At 36.5% G+C, this 25,509-nt stretch overlaps 1 protein-coding gene across 2 annotated transcripts in view; it reads left to right on the top strand.

The window, feature by feature from the left end:
* The window catches only part of KCNK2 (potassium two pore domain channel subfamily K member 2), a 120,318-nt gene that overhangs the window by 3,820 nt on the left and 90,989 nt on the right, over positions 1 to 25,509 (top strand). Inside the window, exons 1-3 of one of the 2 annotated variants that reach the window (XM_085219244.1) lie at positions 11,700 to 11,840; positions 15,959 to 16,039; positions 17,126 to 17,271. In XM_085219244.1, the coding sequence (XP_085075370.1) occupies positions 17,238 to 17,271 (34 nt within the window). In that variant the 5' untranslated portion in view covers positions 11,700 to 11,840; positions 15,959 to 16,039; positions 17,126 to 17,237. Of the gene's footprint in view, positions 1 to 11,699; positions 11,841 to 15,958; positions 16,040 to 17,125; positions 17,272 to 25,509 lie in introns of those variants that run through there. The other variant, XM_085219243.1, reaches the window with a different exon arrangement.

Raw genomic sequence — 25,509 nt, 5'->3', positions numbered from 1 at the left:
GTACTAAAGACAACTGTCTATATTTACAGTTGGACGCTCGTTTGTGCTGAACACTGTTTACCTGCACAGGGAACTTTATAAAGGGATTGTGAAGCAGATCTGTGTAAAAGGCATTTAACAGGACATTGAGTACCCCACCTCAAAAGACATATTGCAATTTACTGGTCTAAACAGAGAGGGAAGGTGACTGACTTGCTCATGGTACCTTCATGTTGAGGTCCAGCTTGTGTTTGATGACATAGATGAGCATAAAGAAAACCTCTATGAGCATCTTTGTGACGTAAAATAGGCTTATTTTTATATTAGTCTATTGAAAGAAGCATTCTTAATATGGTTATTTTTACCTGTGGATATTGGTATCAGTAAACCTAGGAAATACCTAGCACTATTTGACATTCTTGCAGGTTTAGGAAGGATCACTTGCAAATAGCAGATACAGCTTGACATGAAAATTCCATTTGCTAAATGTCTTTAAAGAACACATTGCCCCTGTTCTATCCAGCTGCTATTTTTGCTAGGACCTGTGCATCACTTGGAATTCTTGCTGTCTTAATACGTCATTATCTTTGAATGAAAATGAGTTGCTTTCCTTCTATGAGAACTAGGATCTGGGAGAACTTGTTAAAAGAAACTTGTACAAATCATAGTAAGGCTGAATATTGAGGTAATTTTGTTAATATTTCTTTGCTATTAAGTTATTAAAAGTAATTGAAATGCTGATCTAGGATATTTGCTAAGGCATGATACCCGCTCTATATTCATATAGGTTAAAGCTAGATTCAGCATTAGAAAAATATGAAATTCTTGATTCTCAGCAGTTTTGATATAAAAGATAAGATTGAGCTGCATTAGTTATACTTCCTGCCCACAAGGTGTAAAGAGATGATCAAAAAGTTGGCAAGCCTTACATGAATCTGGTACGGTTGCATGCTAATAAAAATAAATCTGCAGAAGCAGGAACTTCTCCTAAAATTGACTTATAGGGTGACTGTTTTAGCAGGCAGAGTAGAGCAAGCATTATAAAAATAATGAGGGTGTCACCTTGGGGAATACTATATTTGTCACTTTCTGATTCAGGTTGTAAGGTCCTTTCTGCTTATTTTGAATAGAGTCATAGGAAATAGTTTTAAAATGAAATCATGCATCTAGTGCAAGGTAGAAGATGCTGGTATTGTTTTGGTTCTGTTTTCGTGCCACGTTGGAAGTGAGATAGCACTTTGAAAGTTGTCCTGAAAAAGAGTAGCCAAGCAGTTTGATTTTTACAGATTGATACTGACCCTTATTCATGGCCAGAAAGAGTGAGGCACCTTCTATGGCTTTAACTTTTACCCCACTTTAACTAGTGGGTTGCTAAATTACCTCTCATTACCTTATTTTCAAAAAAGCAGAAAGAGCATTTATGTTATGAAGATAGAGTATGACAAATTGAAGACAGTATCAAAGAAATTAAGTAGTTTTAAATAGTACTCAGTATGTAATAACATATCAGACAGCTGGCTCCTGTTCCCTCTGCCTTGCAACAGTTTTTCAATTTGTTCTAAAGACAGTAGGATGACCCCTAGAATTTCTTCAAATGAAATGTAGATTAAAATTTAAGGCAGCAGTGCCTGGTCCAAATGACTATTTGTGTCCAATCCCAATTTCATGTAAGAGGTACTACGGTAATTCAAGAGACAAAATATCTCCTTAGGCCCTAAGATCCTTTAGCATTTTAGGTGTATTATTACATCTAAATTCCAGCAGTATGTTGGATGCACATTTTCTCTACTTTTGTTGCTTTTCATCCATTACTTAAAAAGAATGCTGGTGGTTCTGTCAGCTAAATACTTCAGTATGTGGATGTGACCAAAGAGAAATCATGCCTAATGATATAAGCTAGTAATGAACAGCATAGGACCAGTTCAATTGTATAGTTGTGCACATAGTTTAGGAGAATGAAATGTGTGCTCACTTACTGTAGAGGATTGCTGTTTTGTAAGAATAATTTCCCAGCTACGGGAAAGTAAATTTTAAATTCCTGGCATGTCTCTTCATCTGAAAATTCAGGGGAATTTAGGGCTGCATGTGAAGTTTGTGGCTTAAGCCCATCTCTGGGGAAAGTGGAAATGTTGATGGAATAAGTCAGGGTAAAACAATGATGGCTCATCCATTTAAAATAAGGTAATGTTATTGTGAGGTATCTGGGATGATCTGCTGGGCGGGGGGATTTCTGCTGACCCAGTTTTTGTCCTCTGATGCACATCTCTCTGTTCTGAAAGGTAGGCACTTAGCTGGCTGACTTCTGACCTTTTTTCCTCTGTAACTGGGAGCAGGATATGCTGTGTGTCATTCTCAGGCTCTGGATCAATGTCTTCATGCCAGGAATGGTGGCCAGTGACAGTGACCTAGATCACTTGTCTCAGCAGCTGCTGAGCCTCTGGCCTTCTACCATGGGCCATTTGCAGCTTTCACATCTTCCTGTCTAGTCCTCCAGCTCATTTCATATAGCGCAAGTGCATCCCAGCTCTTTGTTCTTGCACGAGAGCTTTTCTCATACTTCAGGTGCTGGGAAGATGGGAGTGCATGGGCCAGGTTTCTTCGCACATCACTGCCAAGTGCCACAGGTAGGCAGGACATTCTATGACCTTATTCTTGCTGAGGGGTGCAGAGCTATGTAGGATGCTTCTCTCCTCCCTGATGCAAACATATAGTTGCTTTCCAGTGGGAACTTCTCACTTTTCCTGCAGAAACTTCCATGGCTACAGTAGTACGTAAAGTTCAGAGTTGCTCAGACCCCTCTTGCAGAACATGCTTTGTACTAAGTAAATTCTATTGAATTTAGAATCTGTTGCTGGCACTCACTGAAATAAAAAAAACACATGGAGAAACAACTAAATATATTGCTTGCTAACTGCACAGAAGATGTATGTGTTCTATTACATCTCATTCTATTATTTTTGTTCTTTGGTTAATAAATATAATAAACATGCTCAACTTAAATACATTACTGCAGGATGCTAATATACTGAGGATATTGAATATAATAGTTGTCTTGGAGAAATAGTCCAACAGAACAAATGAAAAAATACATAAATTGGTATGATTCAATGTAATTATTCTGTCTAAAATTTCTAGAGATGATAATTATTACTCAATTTTATTTCTCAGAAGTCTTGAATAGCAAGGTAGAGGATTGGAGGACCATCACTGGAGTCACAGACCAGTAAATGATTTAAACTATCTGTAGTGAATTTCACTCCAGCTTATTTTAAACAGTCAGTTGTTTATGATATGAAAACTCTTTCCTAAAAGCACAAATATTAATGAGTAATGTATTTGTGCTTTATAGAGCTACATATTCATTCTAATTTGTAACTATCATCATAATTTATCTCAATTTGGTTAGGCTTTGATTATCTGTTATCTGTCAACATATTTCTGCTGATTTTATAAGGAAGAAAAAAACCTATGTTATGAGAAATGGAGTATTTAATGCAAAGCAAGTTTGCTATATTTTTCTGTACAAAATAAGTAAATCAGTGACCATTCCATCAATGCTGGATAAAAATGCAGAACTAATCAACAGTATCTTGTGTTCTTTGATAAAGGTTTCAGCATTGCAATAGAAATCAGCGAGGTTACCTGTTCAACACAATTTTCAGAGAGATTGCACCTGAGCTCTGACCTGTAAATGTATATTCTTTACATAGGTTACTGTTTTTCTGCTGCAAATGCTCAAAGTTGGAGTGAAAAGGTGAAATCAATGTGCACCTGAAGGCCTGGTTTTAGCTTTGCATTTAGGTTGTCTGAGTTCATTATAAATGCAGTACATGGACTCTGAAGTAACAGTGGAGAGGTAGACCACAGCCATATGTTCCTGTAAACAGGAGAAAATTCCAAGTATGCTTCTACTTCACTTCACACTGCATGTACCGTGCTCTGTGGATGCCTTCAGTAAATCATTATTATTTTTTTAAAAGCAGGCTGCAGTTGATGCTGTTTCTTACTGTTTCTGTCATTTCTGCTGTTGACCATTGAAGGACATACTAAAAGCATTTAATCAAAGTCTGTTATATTTATGCATATGGCAGATAGCCCTGAAATTTCCTCCTTAAGCCTTTGTAGGGGCTAGTCTTGTTTGTGTTGACTATATTTTTAAGGATATTATTTATGAAGATGAACTTTCTTGAACTTTACAGGCTTCACTGGATTTGGGATTTTAAGCTGTCATTATATTCCATTTCTAAAATACGATTGAAAGAGGCCTGTGCTCTAATCTTTGTATTTTTATGTATGTTCCAAACACCCACTGGGAAACTTCACAGCAATACGTCTAAAATGTGTCCTAGCCTAGAGCTTTTTTGCAAAATTTGCATACAAATTCACAAATATTAGCCACGTTGAGAGATGATACTCATTTCAATCCCAACAACGTCGTGCCAAATATCTCCTTGCCTGTACACTTGTATTGTTAATTTTTTTTTCCCCACTTAAGTGAAAGGCAGGGTAGACCAGTCCTTGCATGAAGCTTCATTTCACTTTAAGGTTAGTGCGTGAAGGCTGTGCATCAAAGCATTTTGTACACCATTAGTTTGTTCCTTGCCAGACTTTGTGATACCCACACAAATATTGCCATCTGGTAACTTCTGTTTAAAGCAGCTGTTGTTGGAGTATTTCAGAGTTTTAATCGTTATCTTGGCTTTTCATTTAGAAATCTAGATAACTTTCACCTCAGTGCTAACAGTGGAACTTGTTGGATTACAGGACTGCCCCACAGACTGCTCATCTCTGCTTTGCCTTTTACCCATCCATGTTCTGCTTAGGCTCTCCAAGGTGATAGCTGACTTGATTAGGATAGCTTTCTGTGTATCATCTGCAAGGTAAGGAGTATTTGTGATTTTGACTTAAATCATATAGAAGGAAAACAGGAATGGAGAGTAAAAGAGGAGAGTTGTCCACTCTGCTGTGATGGTCTGGGAATTGTTTGGGCTCTTAGTTTTAAGGCAGCATCCAACTGAATTGATAGTAAATATTATTTATTTTGGTGTAATGATTCTTAATGGCCTTACATTTCTAAAACAAGCTGCTTTTAGAATTTAGGAGGTGTAGGTCAGATTACAATGGAATACTGAAGCAACTTGGACAGCTTTGAAAGAGGTAAAATTATGAAGTACCGGTATGCAGTATAATTTTCTCATACAACCATAGAAAGATATTGATTAAAAAAAAAAAAAAAAAATTGCAGGAAAGGGTCTTCCACAACTGGTATCTAACAGGTGTAAGAATTCTGTCCTCCATTTTCTTGAATCACCAGGGAATTTAACTTTTAGTCACTACAGAAGTGATCTCATAGGAAATGAGGAGTGATATAGCAGAGAGAAGTAGTATTCACTAAGGACACTGAACTTGGTTATTGCTCTATCAACAGAAGAGTGGATTTTCCTCTAGGGAATTCAGCAATGGTACTTTTATTATATTTTTTCTCCTTGTCAGTGGAGTTTTGCCATTGATACAGCATGTAATTGTTGTGAATCATAAGTTGTAACTATAGTGAACAACTGTATATTGCTGAAAATTATAATTCCTCCTAGGAGTTACTGAAGGAGAAAAAGCTGTAGGACTTGCTGCTTCAGTAGTGGGTATAATATGGCCCACTATATATGCTTGTCATAGCTGAATAATACTGGTGTGGGATTTCTGAAAAACGCAGCAGAATGTATCTGAGAAATCAGTGGGTACATTCAAAGAATGTTTAACATGAAAGAGTTTGTGTATCACTTCTCCATTGTCTGTTTGTACTAATTCCTGAAACTGACAAAGAGAAGCCTGCTCCCCTTTGAAATTCTAAAAATTAAAATTTTTGTTTCTCTAAATCTTAAAAGCTTTTTTCCTGTGCTGGGAGTATTGTTATTTTTCACATCTCTTCATACTGGATGTAGATTGTACTCATGTTTGCCACATGGTGCTTAAAAATCTCCTGTTGCGAAGATTGGGATACTTTACTAGGAACTGCTGATAAGGGATGTTCTTTGGGAGCGGTTTCCATTGTGGGCACTGATGTGTGCAGGTATGACAAAGAGAAGTGATTCTTCTGTAACTTAAGGTTTTTCCACAATTGTGGCAGCTAAGGAAGCTGTGTGGTTGTGTGGGTGGTTGTCTGGCTGTCCTATGTAGAGCAAGGAGATAGATAGGATATGTCTCTGTAAATGCTGCTTGATATGCCATTGCTGATGTCTTCTGTCATTGGGGCTATGCATTTTCTGTTCTCTTTTGTAATCTGCCCACTCACTTCTGGCAGGGCAGTATGGATACCCTTTTGATTGAAGCTGTACTGCTTTTTTCACAAGGCATTAAGGAGTTGGATCTCAGTTCTGGGTTTTCACACAGCTATCATCACTGATTTTGTTCAGATGAGAATATAATTCAGGAGTGAGCCATGTTTATCCATTTATCCCCACAGAAACGGCACAGGAGATGAATTTGGATGAATATTCTGAAACAGTATAGATGAAGACAAATGCTCCCTGTATTCTCCTTACTTATGCTTAATGCATATTATTTATTTTGTAAGCTTATCAGTCCAGGCAAGAGAATGGGTTTCTGTAAAGCACTTTGTTTTCCCTCTTCTCTGGCTTCACTGAAGGCAGAGACATGCTGGAGGCACCCACACTCTTTTATGCATATCTATTGCTGTTTATCAATCAGAGCTACAGTCAGCTCATCAAGGCACTTTGCAACCTTTGTAATTTGCAGTTGCTGGTGAATCTTTTCCCTTCCAGCATATAATTGATGTGTCCCTATTTTATTAGGGATTTAATAAGACATTTTTCTCAAATGTTCAAGTGCTTTTGCTAAAAAGAATAATTATAGCGATTATGCTAAGGAAGGCTGTGAGATGAGGGGGGAAAAAAAAGGAATGAAACCTTGTTTGGAAATGAGGTAATATTAACAATGCAATTTCCATGAAGTTGGGAACTTGACCAGAACAGCATAAGTCCAGTTTTTGGAAGACTTGAATATTTTTTTTTAATAAAAAAAAAAAAAACTTGAAAGAATTGAGAATATCACAATAATGCTGATTTTTAAACAGGAATTGGCTCACTCGCACTTGAGTAAATCAATAGTGATTCAATGAAAGAAAATATGATTCTGGGCAGTAGAAAGACGAATATAAATAGGAAGAGAACCAACTTAAAATCTTATCCTTTGGGAGGCTACACACGCATGTCAAGTCTGACATTTCTTGATGTATTCTGCGTTGGAAAAGACAAAAACAATATGCCTTCCATTGTTTTGTGTTTTTTTTTTTTTTGTGCCTTGAGTGTCATCTTGGTATGAATTACACTGATGCATACATTCTGCTTGTACTAGAAATCACAACAGTTGCAGGACATTCTGATGACTTATGAGCTCTGCAGAAAGGAAGGAGCCTGCAAAGGCATGGCATTTCATCAGTACTTAGCTTCCCTTAAGAAAACTTTTGATAGGACAAACAAACAAGAAGCTGTCTTCTTTCAAGAGCCATTTGAAATTGAGTTTATATATGTTACACCAGTAGCATTCTGGCTTGTGGATTGAAATCACACCATTGAAGATGCCTGATTTTTATTAGATCCACCTGTATAACATTCATATTTCTGTGGGTTTTAAAGTAGATAGGTACATATGACTTTCTGAATTGGATTAGACTATTGATTGATGAATTGATGTAGGAAGCAAGATATCTAACTTCAATGGCTGTCGCCTAATACTTCAGTACTTCACAGCTGCAGATAACAATATTCAGCTGTGGCCAATGGTAAAACATTGAAGACAGAAAGTAAGTTGTGGCTGCTCCTATCACAGTTTCAAGATTTTAAACAACCTGTCCGTGTTCACTGACTACTGGCTAACATTGCCTTAAAAATGTAGCTCTAAATATTTCCTTTCCTTTTTAAATAACATAATTATATTTTATAGACAATTTTTTTGTAAAAGCACAGAAATGTCTATTGAGTTTGAACTGCAGGTTAAAAAAATGGAAATTCTTTCCTCCCTCTCTCTTACATAATCAAGATAATGAGATATTAACCAAGTATATCTCAAAAATGAGAGAAGAAGAAACTACAGCTTGCTATGCCAAGTGGAAATATTTCAGGTAGTAAATTTTATTCTGTTGCAAATCTGTTGGCTTGAGCCCTCAACCACCAGCTATAGATTTAATCAATGATTGGAGCTGGATGAATAATTAAATTTGATCTGTTTTCTTCCAGCTTGTGAAATCAATGCTAAGGTTTCAACTTCTTCATGTATTTATCCACACTGCTCCTGAATCTTTTTAAAGCTGTGCTCATCTCCTTCAGGATAATGGTTCCAACAATATGAGCAGGTCCTGCTTAAATAAACACAAATCAGGAAGGCTGCGCAAGGGCGAACCTGCAAAATTCAGCCTTGATGTTTCAGTCTCTGGCTTAGGTGGATACACAAGTGAAGTTCTAGCAATGCTGATGTGAATTGCATAGTTCCCATGAACTTTGAAAAGAACATGATTTCTGGTTCCAGTTCTTGCATTTGAGAATGTAGAATTCGGACTTGTTCATGAAGTTCTGAAATGTTTTCCATGTCTGTCTCTACCCCATGTCTCTTGCCAGTTAAATGACAGAATTCAAAGCTGACTAATGTTACATTATAATTATTTGTACGAATGTTTATTCAAACCTTTTAATATCAACTTTGTCCTAAAACTTGAGGTTGGTGTGGTTGAAATGTAAGTTCAGTATCAGAAATCAGTTTAAGCTCTCCATTTAAGTCTTCCTCATGAAAACACAACATGACTACTTTAGTGCAAGAGAAACTTGCTGAAAAATGCTGTGATATTGTGGTGGGGAGGGTCATCCGTTTGGAAGTTTACAAAGTCTTTGGCTGTTCTATAGCAGTCCTGTCTCTGGGCTATAGGACCATCCTACGTTTGATCTTCGTATTTTCAACTTATGCTTTCAGGTTCTGTCAGACTCAATTGCTTTATGGGTTAATGTGCTTTATGCCTTTCATTCCCTATTAGATGTCAGTAAAAGCCAAGGGGCAATATTCAGTATAATCTATTTTTGAAAGCTGAACAATATTTCCTTTTTTTTGTTTCCTTAATGTTTCCTTAATAACTTTAATGAAGCTGTTTCTAGGTACCTTCCGTCCAGATCCCACTCTTCTCAGTGAACACATTTAGCTACTGACATCAAGAAAACAAAATTATACATTTTAAAAACAATCAAACTGTGACAGTTAATGGCGTTGTGATGAAACAGGCATAAAGTGGCCATATTGCGGGCAGCAGAAGGCTGATGTTCTTAATTATTCATTTTCATGCTTTTAGGTGCTTGGATTTTGAATGTAATGTAATAGGTACCATTTTATTGTGTTGTTACATTTAGCGCCTTGAAGTGGATTTTGGAATATGCGTGATAATTTGACTGTTTTGGTAATCTGGCAGTGTTTGGATGAAATGCAGGAACAGGATGAAAGTGCAGTGAGCAGGAGGGTCAGAGGGATGCAATCTGCACACCAGTAGAAGGTGTAGCCACCTTAGTTTACAAAAGGTTTGTCATAGAAAACAGGCAGGAAAGCCTCTTGTTTTGTTGCCTTGCGTTTAGCTTGTTTCTCTAAGTTGCTGTGGTTCACCCAGTAGAGATGGAGTCATCTCTTGTATTCATCCTTACCTGTTTTTCTTCCTTCCCACCCAATGGGACTGTTGCTGACCTTGAAATATATGTTTATGTGGCACAGGAGTAAGAGAACATCCCTATATCTTTTATAAAACCTTTTCTGGACTGGGGAGCTACTGTGTTAGATGAGGATGTGGGTACAGGATCTATTTTTCATCTGACTCTTCTATCATCTGATGAACTGGAGAAGAATCAAGTCTCTCTTTCTCCTCCAACATACCAGTCTCAACATCTTGTCTCATTGTAGAAAGAAATTCATGCTTTGAACAATCTGTTTACTGAAAGCAAACTACATTAAGATCCAGTTGCTTGTAAGTCAGTGGAAGAATTATACATTTCACAACAACTTTGAACCACCTTGTCCTTTTGAGTAATTTGGGTACAGAATTATTCACATTTGAGCAGTGATTCTCTCCTTTGCACGGAAATGACTGGAATTACTTCAGTTTAGTCCTTCTGTCTTCAGGGCAAAGATTATAATAAGTTTTGGATTATGGTCTGAAAATATTTAATGCCTGCTGTTTAACAGCAATGGAGAACATTTGTTTTTCATGGATACTGAATGCTAGCGTGGATTGTGCTGCTCAGTTCTTATTTATCTTGCAGACCATTAAATCCAGCATTTAACTCTGTGGGAAATAGAAACCATTTTGTTCCACATGCTTATGAAGTCATTAGAAAGGCCGAGGTACATCTGTAATAGCCATCTATTAATGTAATTATTATATTTAATAATAGGCAGCTTGCAGGCTTGGATTTCCTTGATTTTTGTCAATGAAAGAACTACTAATTCCAGTCTTTCCAAAAAGGACAACAGCTTTTAACTCCCTTCAGATGTAGATGGCCAGAAATGTCCAGACCATCCACCCCCTCTGCAGTACTCTGCCCAGCAGCACTGGGAGTGAAAAGTAGCTGGTAGGTGAATGTTTGCTTCAACCCATTCATGTATTGATATTTCATGTGCAAGATTTCTCTCACCTCTTTAATCCCAGTGTAGATTTTGAGCCTTCTGGCAGAAGTAATGAGTGATGGGATTGTGAGCAACATAGGAAGCTAGCCTTGCTCCAGAGATGCTACCTGGTTGGCAGTCAGACTCCTCAGAAGGGCTCATTATCATTCCCTAATGTCATATTCCCATCATCAAGCAAAACAGCTTAATCTAATGCAAACAACATGTGCAAGATATTTGACTGTCTGGTTTCACCTATTTGATATATAAATATTTAAATACTAACTTATGAAATATTGTTTTTCTAAAATGCAGCTCTGTGTTTTTCTAAGATGCAGCAGCTAGCCATCTGCCTCAAGTATACAAAAGCACCCGTGTTTTCTATAACTCAAGTGTGCTCTCATGTAATGGGGGGAAAAAAAAAAACATTCTAGTTGCTTTCTGAAAAGTGACAGTAAATAATTCCATTTTCATGCTAGGGATATTGAATTAGGCTGTCTCTTTTGAGTGATGCAGTCTTGCAGTCTCCAAATTGATCCTGTCTCTACAGATCTGTTGAGCACAGTGAGTTGCTGCTGATCTAGCTGCAGGCAGTGTCCATCCCATTCCCAGTGATCCATGAGGAAAAGAATCCAGCTCTTAAAATCCTTCATTGGCTAGGCTGAATTTGGCAGCTTGCAAACATGTGAGTAGGTTAGCTACTTCAGAAAGGACTGTTTCAGTGCTCTTTGGAGTAGGATGATATTATAAAACAAACAAACAAAAAACCAACAAAACAACAACAAAAAAACATTTACAGCTAGTAGCTGAAAGCCTGACTAAAACAGGTTGGAATTGAATCATTTGTGTCTCAAATTTCTGCCTTTTATTTCTCCCTTTTATCCAAATTAGCAGCTGTTTTCATGAGCACTTGTTCCTTCTCTTATCTAAGAGGTTATTTCTGAGATCAATAGGATAGCATTCAAAATGGGAATGCATTTCACAGAAACAAGTTACTGTCATACTCCCATCCTTTTCGCTAAAACCTAGTACATCTTTATGCCGCACTGTTCCTGAAACAGTTCTTTTTTTTTTTCTTTCCTAGATCTTTTATGGCCACAACATATATTCCATTTTAACATCAACTTTGTAACTGCCAGTCTTGCTACCTCACAGTAGATTTTCCATGGTGACATGGGGTGTCTTGCCCTTGGGGGGAACTCCAACTCAGTGAGGTAAAACTGTAGCTATGTTAATTGCATAGTCTACCTTATTACCTTATGCTTCAGCCTGTTCTGAGTCATCTGTTGTTTTCTCCTTCTCTTGTGAAGTAATGATCTGTGCTTCCCTTTGTTTTTCACTTATTTCTGAAGTATTAATAGAGCTTTTTCTTGCCTTTTTTTTTCCCCGAATTGTTGCTATTCGAATTCATTTTACTTCTTAGTCTCTCTGACTCTGTTATTGCATTCCCGTGCCATTTCTTTGTATTCACCTTTTGTCCTTTTATATGATTCCTTATCTTAACAAAGAAAAACTTAAGAATAGATACAAGTTATTTGATTTCTTTTGTAACTTTTATAGCAATTACATAATTCTTGATATTCTTAGACTATTAAAATAGTCACACAATGCCCAAATTAATTAATCACAGTGTAAAAGATTTTCTCTTCCATTTTGAGTTTGTCACCATTTACTTTCGCTGCAGCTGTGGTTGTGTGCCAGTGTAGAATGATGTTCCTACTGTGCAGCAATACCTCCTGTGCCAACACAGGTACATGAACATCTATGCCTCTACAAACAGCTTTGCATCTAATATTCACAATTCAATTCCTGTGGCTGTTTTTCCCTATGTCTTAGATGAAAACAAACTCATCAGCTCAATTAGTTTCATTGTACCTGGTGTCAGTGCTGTTGTTATTATGCCTATGATTTTGTTGAATATAAGATACGTACATACGCTTGCCTTCCAACAGTATCAGTAGGTAAGCCTTTCTTAAGTCATTGTATGACTTTTCTGTAACAGATGTCTGAACTTCAGTCCTTGGATCATACAAGTTTGACTCCTATTTCTTCCAAGTGTGGCGCAGTTAAGGTACCTTATCTGAATCTGTAGGTAATCAGCCTCACCTCAGTTTCACCTTAGTAAAATGATGTGAGATTGAACAGAGGCAGTATGGAAGTGGTAAAGATTACAGACTATTGGTTGGGTAGAATTTCTATGTTTTTGGAAGGAAGCATGTTTATTTACAAAAGTAGTTTATATTTCTGTCTCTTGAGTATGGGGGAATTTTCCAAAGTGCTGTTTAGCTATGGGTTTCAGAAGAAACAGAATCAGTCTAAGGATTTTCTTTAAAAAAAAAAAGTCAACTTTGAGTATTTTGCAGCTGATATAATTATGTCACTCTTTAACCTGCATACTTTTTCATTAACCTTATAAATGCTATAGCTGGTATGGATATATAAAACATGACATTTTTAGAAAATTGCATCTTCACAGGGAAGAGGAGTTGCTGTCTTTAGCTAAATAAGGAGAGCACTGAGTATTTAAATAAAGATACCCTCAGATTTAGTTTAAAAAAATATATACGTATTTTTCTGGCTTATTTACATGAGCTCATTTAAGGCTTGCTTGCTGAGGTGCTGAATAGTTTGCCTCTGCAATTCCTGTATTAGCATGTTTACAGTTTACATGTAGGATGAGAGACCTGAGAACCAGGAGCTGAGAGGTAGCAGAAAATGTTTTACTGAGTGCTGGTTCACTGAGAACTGATGTGTGAGCACTCTACACTGTTTCAGGATGAAGTCTGAGAGCGTAGCTGAAGTCTACTGCAGCGAAGTCCAATACTTATCTGTTTGACTTTTTGGTGAAGCTGCTGAGAACTGATTATTGTTTTACTTCATCTCACACAGAGTAGAGTGCTCAGAGGATACAAAATAAGCGTGGAGTGAGCAGCTTTGCCATGCCCATTTTCTCACTAGAAACTGAGGCCAGCTACTCCAGCTGAGGAAGTAAGAGTATGTCTTTAGCTCAGCATTTATAGTAACTGATCTAGTGCTGAATGTTCTGTGATATGTGGAGGGACAAACAAGTGTTTCCTGCTCTCCTTTTTCAGCAGCTTTCAATGCCTTAGGTGTGAGACAAGCACCTGAACTTTGCTGAACTCTGTAAACAGGAAAGGCTTTTATTGCCTTCTGAGAAGGCAATCTGAGTAATTTGTTTTATTTGTTACAAAGCATAAACAAGTTTATATCTGATGGTGCAAGACCAAAAAAACCACTTGAAACCTGTTTTTTGTCTTCTCTCAATTCAAGTAGCACAGTAACAACGTTCTCTGATACATTAGGGAAAATACTTCTGAGTCTACACAGATTAGGCATGTGTGTATTTCTACTGTGGTCAAATGCATAGATTGCTATGCACAGAATGTGAAAGAGGAATGTTCTGCTTGTGGTAAACAATGCTAATTAGCAGTAATTTTTGTTCTAACATTCAATCAAAAAGATAAACTTGGAATTAACTGCTTTGACTGAAAAGGGGGAAAAGGTAAATCTGTTCTGAAGGTCTCAAAGTATTTCTGAACTGTATTGAAATAAATGCATCTACAACTGCAAACCCCAATCAACATGGGGAAATAAAGCCACAATAGAGATAAACGGTTGAAACACAGGGGGGGAAAAAATCCTCAACACTTCATAAAACTTCATAAAAAAAATTTACAGAACTGACTACAGCTTTTTTTTTCTTCTACAATCTAAAGTTGTCCTATCTGACACTGTTTTTTGATGGTGGATGCTGACGAGACCTTGAAAAACACTTGGTAACAGGAGAAAAGAGGATAGGAAGAAGAAAGACAGGAATAAACAATAAGGACAGAATGGAAATTGATGTAACATCTAATAGCCCTAATAGCCACAATACTTACTCAATTTCTAGGAAATTCAAGTGACTACAGGTTGCAGATGAAGAGACAACAGAGTAATGGCTGTATAGTCTTGGATCACTAGTGAGATTTGCATTATTTTGTGGAAGTAGAGAATTTCATCTGTCCTAATTCTCAGGAGATAACCCAGCAGAATTCCCATTCCTCTAAGAGTTTAAAGAAAACATGTTAGTTTGTCTCTTATTTATGGAGCCTGAATCTCTCCCATCATGGATCTGCACTATAAAATCTTCGTTACCCATAACAGATTCAGTTTGAGGGAATTTGTTTCATACGCTCCTAATTATCATCAGTACTAAGTGCAGGCACACTAGATTTATATAGAGCTGTGGCAATTGCTCACAGAAACAAGTTACACAACTTACCGAAAGGAGAAAAGGCATATTTGTGCTTATGTAATAATAAAAATAATAATAAAATTATCAAAAATGGCCTAAATAGAGAGAATTGATCATCTGAAAGTGTTTTTGTAGATGTGAACAGCAGGAAAATGCTTTTCCCTATGAAAAAATAAAAAAAGATTAAAGCCAAGCAATCAAAACAGAATTTGAGCAGAAATGTTCACCATGCTTATCTAAAAGCATAAATTGATAATTTATGCTTTTAGATCACAGTGTTGGGCTTGCTTTGACCATCTTTGATACTACTTATAATTCCAGGAACTTATTTTTTTGACCCAAAGTTCCCAAGACTTGGTTTTCTGTGAGATAGGTTTGTTGGTTCATAGGTGGTAACATTTGAATGTTTTCTGAATGTTTTCTCAGAGTAACAGAAAGCTGTATGAAAAGACCTGTACTGCTTCAGATTAAACAGCAGCAGAGGAGCACTGTTTATTTGAATAGTTACTGTAAGCTATTACATACAGAGAAACTGGGATCTTGTATTGAAAATGCACAACATAGAAAACATTTTCTGAAGAGCTGCTTACACTAGTGACTTATCAGTCAATAATACATAGCCAAGTCTTGCTGCAAGGCAGGTTTTCCTACACGTTCACCACAGTTGCTCTAAAGCTTAGCTATCAGGCTCCTGGTAAGTATTACATTTTAAAGTTAATGAAAAAGATTAAAGATTGTAATAATCTTACTTTGTTTGGTCTCTGTGATTCACATTTCCATCTCTTCATTGCAAACAAACAAAAGATCAAGGAATCAAATAAAAAAAAAATGCTGTTCTAAAATGCTTGCCTGACTTTAAGCAGCAAGTTTTTAAGCAAAATATTAAGTATTTTACAGTTCCTGGTAGAACTCTCCTGGTGAGAGCTTGGTGTGTCAAACTACTGAGTTATCTCTTGCAGGGATTTAGATATGGCATATTCATATTAAGAATTTCTATAAAAATCTTAAGAGATGACATCATATGACTGACCATGAGGGCTGTAACTGTTTTTAATGCTATCATGTATGGGTCAGTTTTCAGAGTCTGGGCAAGATCACCAACCTGTGAAATTCATGAAGAATGTTCCTGTTTAAGTGAATGAGACTGAGTCCCCTGTAAGTACTCTTCAGAAATTATATACGTATATATACTACATATATGTATATAAAACAGTTTTCATCTGGGAGAGTTCATCTGTTTGCTGTAAAAGAATTGGAATTATAAGTAGTGGCTCAGAAAACAAGTATAAGCAAATTAAATCCAAAGAGTCTGGTCAGATTTTATTTTACTGAGCATAATACTCCTTTGTTTGTGACTAGGTATCTATATTTACAAGTGGAGCAATATTTGTTCTTTTTAGCACTTCTCCATATTCTCCATATATTCAGATATTTTAGATGATATATCAAATTCCTCAAGAAGGTTATTACTGGCATATCATCACATTACTTAATCATCACATTACTTAAAATAGTATTACTTGTCTATTTTGTTAGGTAACCATTATGATACTTAAATTTTCACAAGTATTGTAACCAACAGACCTGCTTTTCTGTACAAGTATAAAATTCTGATTTCTAGAGTATGAATATCTGTGCTATCTATATTCTTGGAAGAATTTACAGAAGGTGTAAGCAGTGTGCCCTAAACTACTGACTTGCCTTGGCAAATCCACATGAAACTGAACTAAGGACCTAACTATCTCAGGGTTGTCTTTTCTAATCTAAAATTGAGGCTTGCACGACATGGAAAGGAAGAATAAGTAGAGGAGATACAAAATTAAAAATAAATAAATAAAAATACAAAAAATAAAATAAACCCTGCTGTAGACTGTTATTCCCTTCTTTGTCCTATTCAATAACTATTGATACAGTTGAGAGAAGATGCTTTAGAGCCTGCTACCAGAACTTGTAGCAATGTAACTCTTCCTTCTTTGAAGAATTGCACATTTTGATCTATTCACTTACAATAAAGAATAAAGAATAAAATGTGATCTTTTAAAGCCCTTTGGCACATTTGAGATGGAGTTATTCAGTCTTTTAGGGGACTCTGGCTAGTTTTGTCTCGTGTTTCTAAGTGTTTCCTAACTTCTTCAAATCAGCTGTCATTTGTAAAGTACTTTGAAGATATGAAACATGCCATGTATCAAAATTAGTAACTCACTGATTTTCTTTTATGTGTGCATTGTGCATTTTGGGCAGGAAATAAAGAAAGAGCACGCACATGAATCAGAAGATTACTTAAAGAGAGCCATGAAGGGAATGCCTTATCTAAGAATGAAAGCATGGTGACTTCTGAATATTACATCACCAAATGAGGAACCCACAAGCAAGACATAATTTCTACTGTAAGTACTGCTATGACAGACAAGTATTTAATTTAGTTGAACTTTGCTATTTGCAATCAGTTTCCATGGCTTGAGGTGATGATGCATTAATGTCCTGCTGTAGATAACATTGGAGGTCCTCCTGTTTTTCCTGGGGAATTATCAGCAGGTATATAAACTTTGGGAAGTTTTCTCAAGACTTGAAGGAAAATCCTATCCCAAAAGGAAGAGGGGGAAAAAAAACTTATGCTCTACTGCATAAAATAGAAAAATCTTTTGCAGATTGAGGTATATCAAAAAGTGTGGCCAGCAGATCAGGGGAGGCAATCCTCCCTGTCTATTCTTCCCTGGTAAGGTCACATTTAGAATACTACGTCCAATTCGGGGCTCCCCAAATAATAATAATAATTAAAAAAAAAAAAGACAGGTCTCCTAGAAGGAGTCCAGTGGAGGGCCACAAAGATGATTAAGGGCCTCCCATATGAGGAAAGGCTGAGTAACCTGAGTCTGTTCAGCCTGGGGAAAAGAAGATGGAGGGAGGATCTGATTAATATCTGATAAATATCTAAAGGCATGTAGGAGGCAAATGGATGAGGCCAGCCTCTTCTTGGTGGTGTGTAACAATAGGACAAGGAGTAATGGCCTAAAACTTGAATGTAGGAAGTTCCATGCAAATATGCAGAAGAACTTCTTTATGATAAACGTGATAGAGTACTGGAACAGGTTGTCCAGAGAGGTTGTGGAGTCTCCTTCCATGAAGATATTCAAGACTTGCCTACTTGTGCAACCTATTGTAGGGTGCCAGCTTTAGCAGGGAGGTTAGACCTATGATTGCTTGAGGTCCCTTCCAAACCATGCAACGTTGTGATTCTGTGATTTCTATTCTGCTTGATTCAGACAACAATCTTGCACCACAAGTTTCTGAATTAGAGATAAGTAATGGAGTGTGATGTATGAGTGTTTCCTTTGTGAGTAAGGAATGTTCTACTTCTACCTGTCTTATCTGAAATCTTCACCGAATATAAGAATAAACATGATCTCAAATAATATTTTTGGATTAGGGATAAATTGCTTATCTTCATAATTGAACCTTTAAAACCATCTGATGGAACATGATTACTTAAAGCAGTTCAGTTTTTTTACACAGATAAGTGTTTCCTTTGAATCACTCCATATGGTTCTGTGTTCTGAAAGTGAATGAGATGTGCATTTATTGAAATGCTTAATTTTCTGAAATTCTTTCAAAATACTTAAGTATGGTGCTTTTTTTTTTTTTTGAAGGACAACTTTTCCTTGAATTAAGTCCTTTATCATACATTCCTTTCACTGTGTTAAGGTGTGCACTATGCATGTAAGTGCTGAGGTTAGAATTACTGTTAAAAAGCTTGACCTATGATAATTTCTCCTTGTTTGATGCTCCTTCATTGTCTGCTCTCTCCTAATGTCAGTGATAATATTTTTTTCTCCAGAATTGTTTTAACTTTGCTTTCTGACCAATGTTGGAGGCTTGAGATAACCCATTAATCATTATCTTTACATCTGAAGAATGAGTAGTTTTGAATTTTTAGGAAGCTAATGAACTCAAATATTAAATTCTAAATACCAAAAATAGCTTCCACCCTCCAAATAATTTTGTCAAGTTTTATCCCGTGATCTTAAATAGAATAGAAGGAACTTGGGGATAGAAGACAACTTGGGTAAATTATACTGAAATACCAAGGCAGCCATAGCACCCAAGTGCAGGTGTTTCATAGCCTGCAGTACTGCTACAGACTGTTCATGACAAATGAAAAATACTTTTTGCGGAGTCAGGAGGAGACTTCAAACAAGCAGAATGTAATTACCTAGCTAGAATTTGAGAGACTGCAGGACCACCTGGGAAATAAGGTGTTGTTTCCTGTTACTGTTGTGCCGAATAGAAAACATTCTTAGATTTACTATACTGACTAACTTACAGTGCAGTCGTGATTTTAAATGCCAGAACACTGAAGAGAAAAATGTTCGGTGTCAATAATTTTCATGCTAGTAAAGAAGCATAATGAAGCAACGCCATGGTACTATGATCTGCATTTTATTTCATGGGTGAGAATAATTTCAGAGCAGATATGTGATATCTATTGAGTGAAATTGAACCAAATTTATATTTAAAAACAAAAAGTACTTTTCAAAATAAAATGAAGGTAGTGGCTCCTCCCTCCACTCTGAAATAGGAGTTTCACACATGGACTTGGATTGGTAGGACACAATCCTTTCCTGTATGGTTGGCATTAAATCTGAAGGATACATCACAGTAAATCTCTGAGGAGAGTTGGTGCACCACATTAAAGGAAGTAGGTAAATATTAACCATGGACTATAGCACAAAAACTTTCCTATGGAAAATAACATAATGCTTATTAGCTAATATCAGACATGATTTCAACGTTGTCTATCAGATTTATTCCATAACCCTTTAGTGTTATTGATGCTGTTACGGTATTTTCAGGACAGGAGTTGCAAAAAATGAGGAAGGTGAGGGTAAGAGCAGAAATAAAGAAAAATCATAAACAGCCGAATTCCACAAAACCTCAACTTCTTTTTCTGACAATACTAGAAAAACAGATGAAAATCTGGTAGAGAGTAGAAAAAAGGAAATATTTCTGGTATTTGTAATAGCTATCATGTTTGAAAGGTAAGGAAAAGAAGTACGAGGCTGTTGCAGAATTGTCAGTAATTGTTTGACCAACTGTTTACTTTGCTAGTATTTTTGCACTGCCTGTATCATGCTACTGCCAGATTGGTGGTGTATTCCTGTGATCTTCATTCCATTATTCCTTTGATCTTCAAACTTTATAATTTTCTAGATTAGTTAAGGAGTCACATTAATAAATATATAGAGGCATTTGTCAGCCTACTACAGAGGTAAGGACTTAGTTTGTAGAACTATTTAAATGCATTTAGGTTTAGGGTATACACTTCATGTTTCTCATGGCTAATGGTCAGAATTCTGCCATGATCAGTGTTTTAAATTTGGAAATATACCATGTGCAGACCACATGCTGAGAATTGTTTGGGCAAAATATAGGATTTGAAGGCATTTGAGTGGAAAAATAGATGGATTTTATTTCCTAATAACCGTAAGATACGAAGTCTAAAAAAACTTCTAAGCAGTACTGACAAAGCATGTTTGAGAAGTAGAGGCATCATATTGAAATTAAATAGTTTATTAATGCTCTCCTTTCATTTAGTATGATTGATTATCACAGATAAAATACATAATAGTTTAATTTCCTCATATGAATAACCCCTACCCATCTTTATTAATATGCAATCAAAGAGGATTTACTTCATCCACTTCTGTAAGGACATTGCTCAATGCTGGCAAGCCAATTCTTATAGCATTCAGCATGCTATAATACAGAGATCTTCAGTATAATGTGGTGAGCATGGACAACATGAAGACAAATACCTTTTTGGCATCCTTCCACTGTTTTATTTATTTCATGTGCATTTTTCAGTAGTGGGGAGAAACAAATATGTGATTTAAAGTAGTCAAGGCCACTTTTTAGCAATTTCATCTTTTGACACATTACTTACTACGTGGAACATTAGAGCAAATACATAGAATTGTGCATGCATCATTTTTTTTTTTACTTAAAGTGAGCACACCTTTCTTAATGGAGGTCAGAGAAGTCTGGGAGAGAGGTGTTCTTACTTCTGTGTTTGCCAGTAAAGATAAAAAGCAGGTTAACAACAAGATGTAACATACTGTAATCACAGTAGTCTAGCACAAGTTTGATTTCTTTTTTTTTTTTTTTTTTTTTTTTTCCCCTGCCATGTTTCCCCTTCCATGTTCCTAGGAGTTTAGGTCAGGATCCAGAAGCTTCTTTACTAACAGTTCACAGTTCTGCCCTTTAAGTAAATAAAATTTGTTATGCTGTAGAGATGGGTAGAGTACCTCAAAATACATCTTTTACAGAGAGAGCTGCTCTCCACCTGTGCAGGGCACTTAATTTCTCTTCCTGTGTGTAAGATAGGATCACAGAGACAATATCCCCTTGCTTTTGCTTTTTGCCTCCTTTAACTGGACTGAACAGTTCCTGCTCTGTTTCTTGATTTGTACTTCAGTATATAAAACACAAGGGTGAGGAGAGGCTCTGAGAAGGTACTACCTTTTTCCAAACATGTTCCCTTGTTCAGTCTCAGACATGATCAGTACCTTCTCAGCTGTATGAAAAGCTGATACTGGACTGCAGTTTTTTGGGGGCTTTCCACTCCCAGACCTTCTTGTAAGACAGAGGGTGGCTAGGCTTTGAGCTTTCTGTAGTAAACCTTTTATCTTGCCCCATCAAACTAGGTCAAGCTGACTTCAGCACATTTCTGCAGCTTTCCATTTCCCTGTTCTTCAAAGAACTAAAGTCCTTTCTGTGCCTTGACTAAAGAAACTGTGTCCACTTTAGTAAAAATAAATTGACAGAGTTCTAGATTAGTATTTTAATCCTTCTGCTGAAGTGCTGATAATTCACAGAGCCAAATCTTTTTATTTATTTCATTACTCCTCTCTGAAACTTCAGTAATATCAGCCTGCAGAAAGGACAGTTGTCTTTGATTCTTGAAATAAACCCACTGCACTGTAAGGATACTTAATTGAATAAGTAATCAATATTTAATTTTAATTTTAAGAAGTCTGTGTTCTATGTTATGAAACAGTGAGAAGGATTTTAAAAATTGCTATTTGAAATATGTCTTTCACATTTTGCAAGTCTACACTCAGATCTATAAGAGACATGCTGTTCTTAGGCGTAAAAAATGAAATTCCTTTGATGGTCCATAATGTTTAAAAGAGAAATCTTTCTTTAATTACTATGTTTATTTCAGAAAAACACAAAATTAAAAACAAAGCTCAGGATGCATGAACCCACATGAGAAAACATAAAACAATAAAATGCCAACTAGTGAGTCTGAAGCATTAAGTTTTGGAAGTTGCTTGTGCTCTGCCTCTTCTGGGAAAAATGGGTATATTTCAAAGAATATAAGTTGATTTTAAACAATTTACTTGATACGTTTGTAGATCCATGATGACACTCTCTGTGAACAACAATAACAAAAAAAAAAACACCACACCCTTGCCTCTATGTGTTAAAAATTAACTGTCATGAAGAATGGTAGATAGATTTCATTACTTCAGGATATTTCTTCTTGAAATTAATATCCAAAAGAATTGTGATTCTTAAAAATTAAATGTATGGCAGTAAAGTTCTAGTCTTAAAAGCTCCAACTTTGAATTTTGGGCCAAATTAAAGACTACTAACATCATCTGGAGAATCTTTAGGGAGACCAATGATATACCATGTTAATTATTAACTATGTTAGATGGAAAATGGCTGGTCCTGGTAACATATTAAAGCAAAACTATTGCTGTATCTTAATTTTGAGTCTGCAGATAGTTATTCCTAGACTTGAAAGTCCAAAATGTATCCTAATATCTCAGGTTGGATATTAGATATGCTTTCTCTCAGAATGGTAAGGTATTGGAGCCAGGAGATAGTAGAGTCACTGTCCCTGGAGCTGTGCAAAAAAATGTGTAGATGTGGCACTCAGGGACATGGTTAGTGGGCATGATTTAATGGGTTGATGGTTGGACGTGATTATCTTAGTGGTCTTTTCCAACTTTGATTCTGATTCTAATAACTCTAATATAGATCTGAATTTATTTTTTTTGTCCAAGTCTCTTGGACTCTTGGCAAGTTAGGATAGTTATTTAAAAGCTTCGTTGTGAAACGAAGTGATTCAAAATATATAATTAGGAAACTATTTTGTTTACTTTAAGATCAGGATTAAAATTGCAATACAAATGCTTTTTACCAATGATGTGGAGTGGTAAGAAAAACCCAGAGAAGGATAACATTTTTTCCACAAAACTGATTAGTAGTTTGAGAAGTTGTTCCAGTACAACAACACAGTGGACATACGCCAGCTGGAAAGCAACTTTAAAAACTTATCAAGTATCAGGAAAAACTGAGATTATAAGTATACTGGTCTCCATACATAAAATCAATAGGATTCTATACATATGTCTATTGATTGGCAAATAGAAGAAGCCCTGTCAATCCCATGTTCTAAGCCAAAATATGTTGCTTATTTCTGTATTTTACTTGGACAAAGCCTCCCATCAAAGGTGAAAACAATATTTTCATTTCATATGTTCCTTCCCGTACTTAAAGGAGGGCTAAATAAAAGATATGAAAAGACTCCTTATCTAAGAGTGTAGTGATTGGACAGGGATAATGGCTTAAACTTGAACAGGGTAAATTTTGATATTCAGTAGAAATTTTTCACTATGAAGGAAGTAAGACACTAAAACAGACTGCCCAGAGAAGCTGTGGATGTCCTATCCCTAGAAATGTTTCATACTGGAGGGGAATTTGGGCAGCCTGGTCTAGAGGGAGGTGAACATGGCTATGGCAAAGTGGTTGGAACTAAGATGGTTCCTTCCAATCCAAGCTATTCTATGGGTTGTGATTCTATGTTCATACTGAAAGTTTTATGTATAGATTATTTAGGGAATAGTGCTAGATCAGGGAAATTTCCCTTTGATTTGCCTTTAGATGTGCACTGGATTTTATTTGGCAAGGTAAAGGCTCTGTTTGAATTTTCTGTTGCATCTAATAATCCTTTTATTTTTTTTCCACCACTGTTCACAAAAACATGAGAATAAAAGCTCCTCAGTGGGAGACATGCCCATGTAATGATTTTATCTCACTAATATTGCTGTTATTCCCTTGAACAGCTCTTCCAGTTTTTCTGCCTACTATTTGCTGTATATTTGTTTACAAAACAGTTTGGTGTATTGTGTGCACTACCAGTCTTATGAAAATGCTGACAGCATGCTCCGTTTTCCCAAAATTGTAACTTTGTCTCCAAAGTTCTCTTATGGGCTGCAGCAGGATCCTTTCAAAACCTGTGCCCCCATTTTCTGGTTGATGAGGATAGCTTCTGAGATGTTACCTCACAGCACTAGATCTGAGAGAGTTGCAGAGACTGTGCCTGAAAATGAGAAGTTGACTTTTGTCACATGGAAGGCCTGAGCTCAGATCATATCTCTGCCTAGGAGCACATGGCCTGAGGTTGTGCAGCCTCCACAGCTCTGAAAGCTGATTCTTCACCCTTGTTTTGGTGTCCTCTTGCAGTCTAAATTAGTGAGGCTGTTGGCTGTATGTGCTGAACCACACCCATGTCAGAAGGGATCTGTCTTCAGCTCCACCATTCTTGTTGCATGGAGAAAGCAGAGACTTGGACACCTAATTATACTTTGGAACAAGATGGTGGGACATAACTATTTGTGGTACCAGTCACACTTGAGCTGCTGTTCTCCAGTCCTCCTGCAGAAAGAGAAGCAGACCAGCAGAGCTCTACTGGCATAGCTCTGTCCTATTGTAGTTGGTATTTTGGAATATGAACTATGTTTTGCCATCTGTCTTCTGAGTCATAGTCATCTCTCTTCATACTGTCAGCAAACACAAGAGGAAGGACATGAGAGATACAGTGATACCCCATAGTTTCTATTGTTCCCTGAATGTGCCACTTGGATTTGAGCCCTTTCTGGGAGTGGCAATTACTCTTTAATGTGATCCCGAAGGCACTATGCCATATTCTTACGACTTCCTGAGAAATGGTCAGATCTCAGCTCCAACAAAGGCCACTGAACAAAGTAGAAATTAACAGTATTTTTTTCTTTAATCTGGGACATAGTTTTTGCCTTTGCTAAAATGTATACTAAAAAAAGAAAAACAGTCAAACACCATTGAAAGCAATAGTGAAATTCGCTGAAAGCAATGTTTTGCTGCAGATGTTTCACTAGGTAGTTTTTCTCCATCTTTGCTTGGGTACTGCACACAGACTGAATAATGAGTGTTTGAGTAGTCTTTTCATTAGCTGCCTAAAGTTGCTGTGAGTCTTGCTTCACTTGACATAAATGCAAGCTAATGTTAAAGAATTCAAATAAGCTGACATATAACCTATGCCTTTTTACCAATAGTGGGAAAGGATTAATTTGATGAAAACCTCAGAACATGGAATTGTTACAATGAGATACTTTTCTTCTTCCCTAAAAGAATATATACTAATATTGCATCGGGAAAATCTGTCCTTTAATAATACAAGGAGAAAAATACTATTTTAGCATCAAGAAAAGTTGTCAGAAAAAGCTGTATGCTACTGATCTCGCAAAACAAACACTCATTCCACTAATCCTGTGCGTAAGGAGTCTTGGATGTTTATA

The sequence above is a fragment of the Meleagris gallopavo genome, chromosome 2 (assembly GCF_905368555.1).
Source record: "Meleagris gallopavo chromosome 2, MGAL_WU_HG_1.1, whole genome shotgun sequence".
In the NCBI taxonomy this organism is placed as follows: Eukaryota; Metazoa; Chordata; class Aves; order Galliformes; family Phasianidae; genus Meleagris; species Meleagris gallopavo.
The sequence above is the reverse complement of the archived record's forward strand: the minus strand, read 5'-3'. Positions and strand labels throughout refer to the sequence as shown.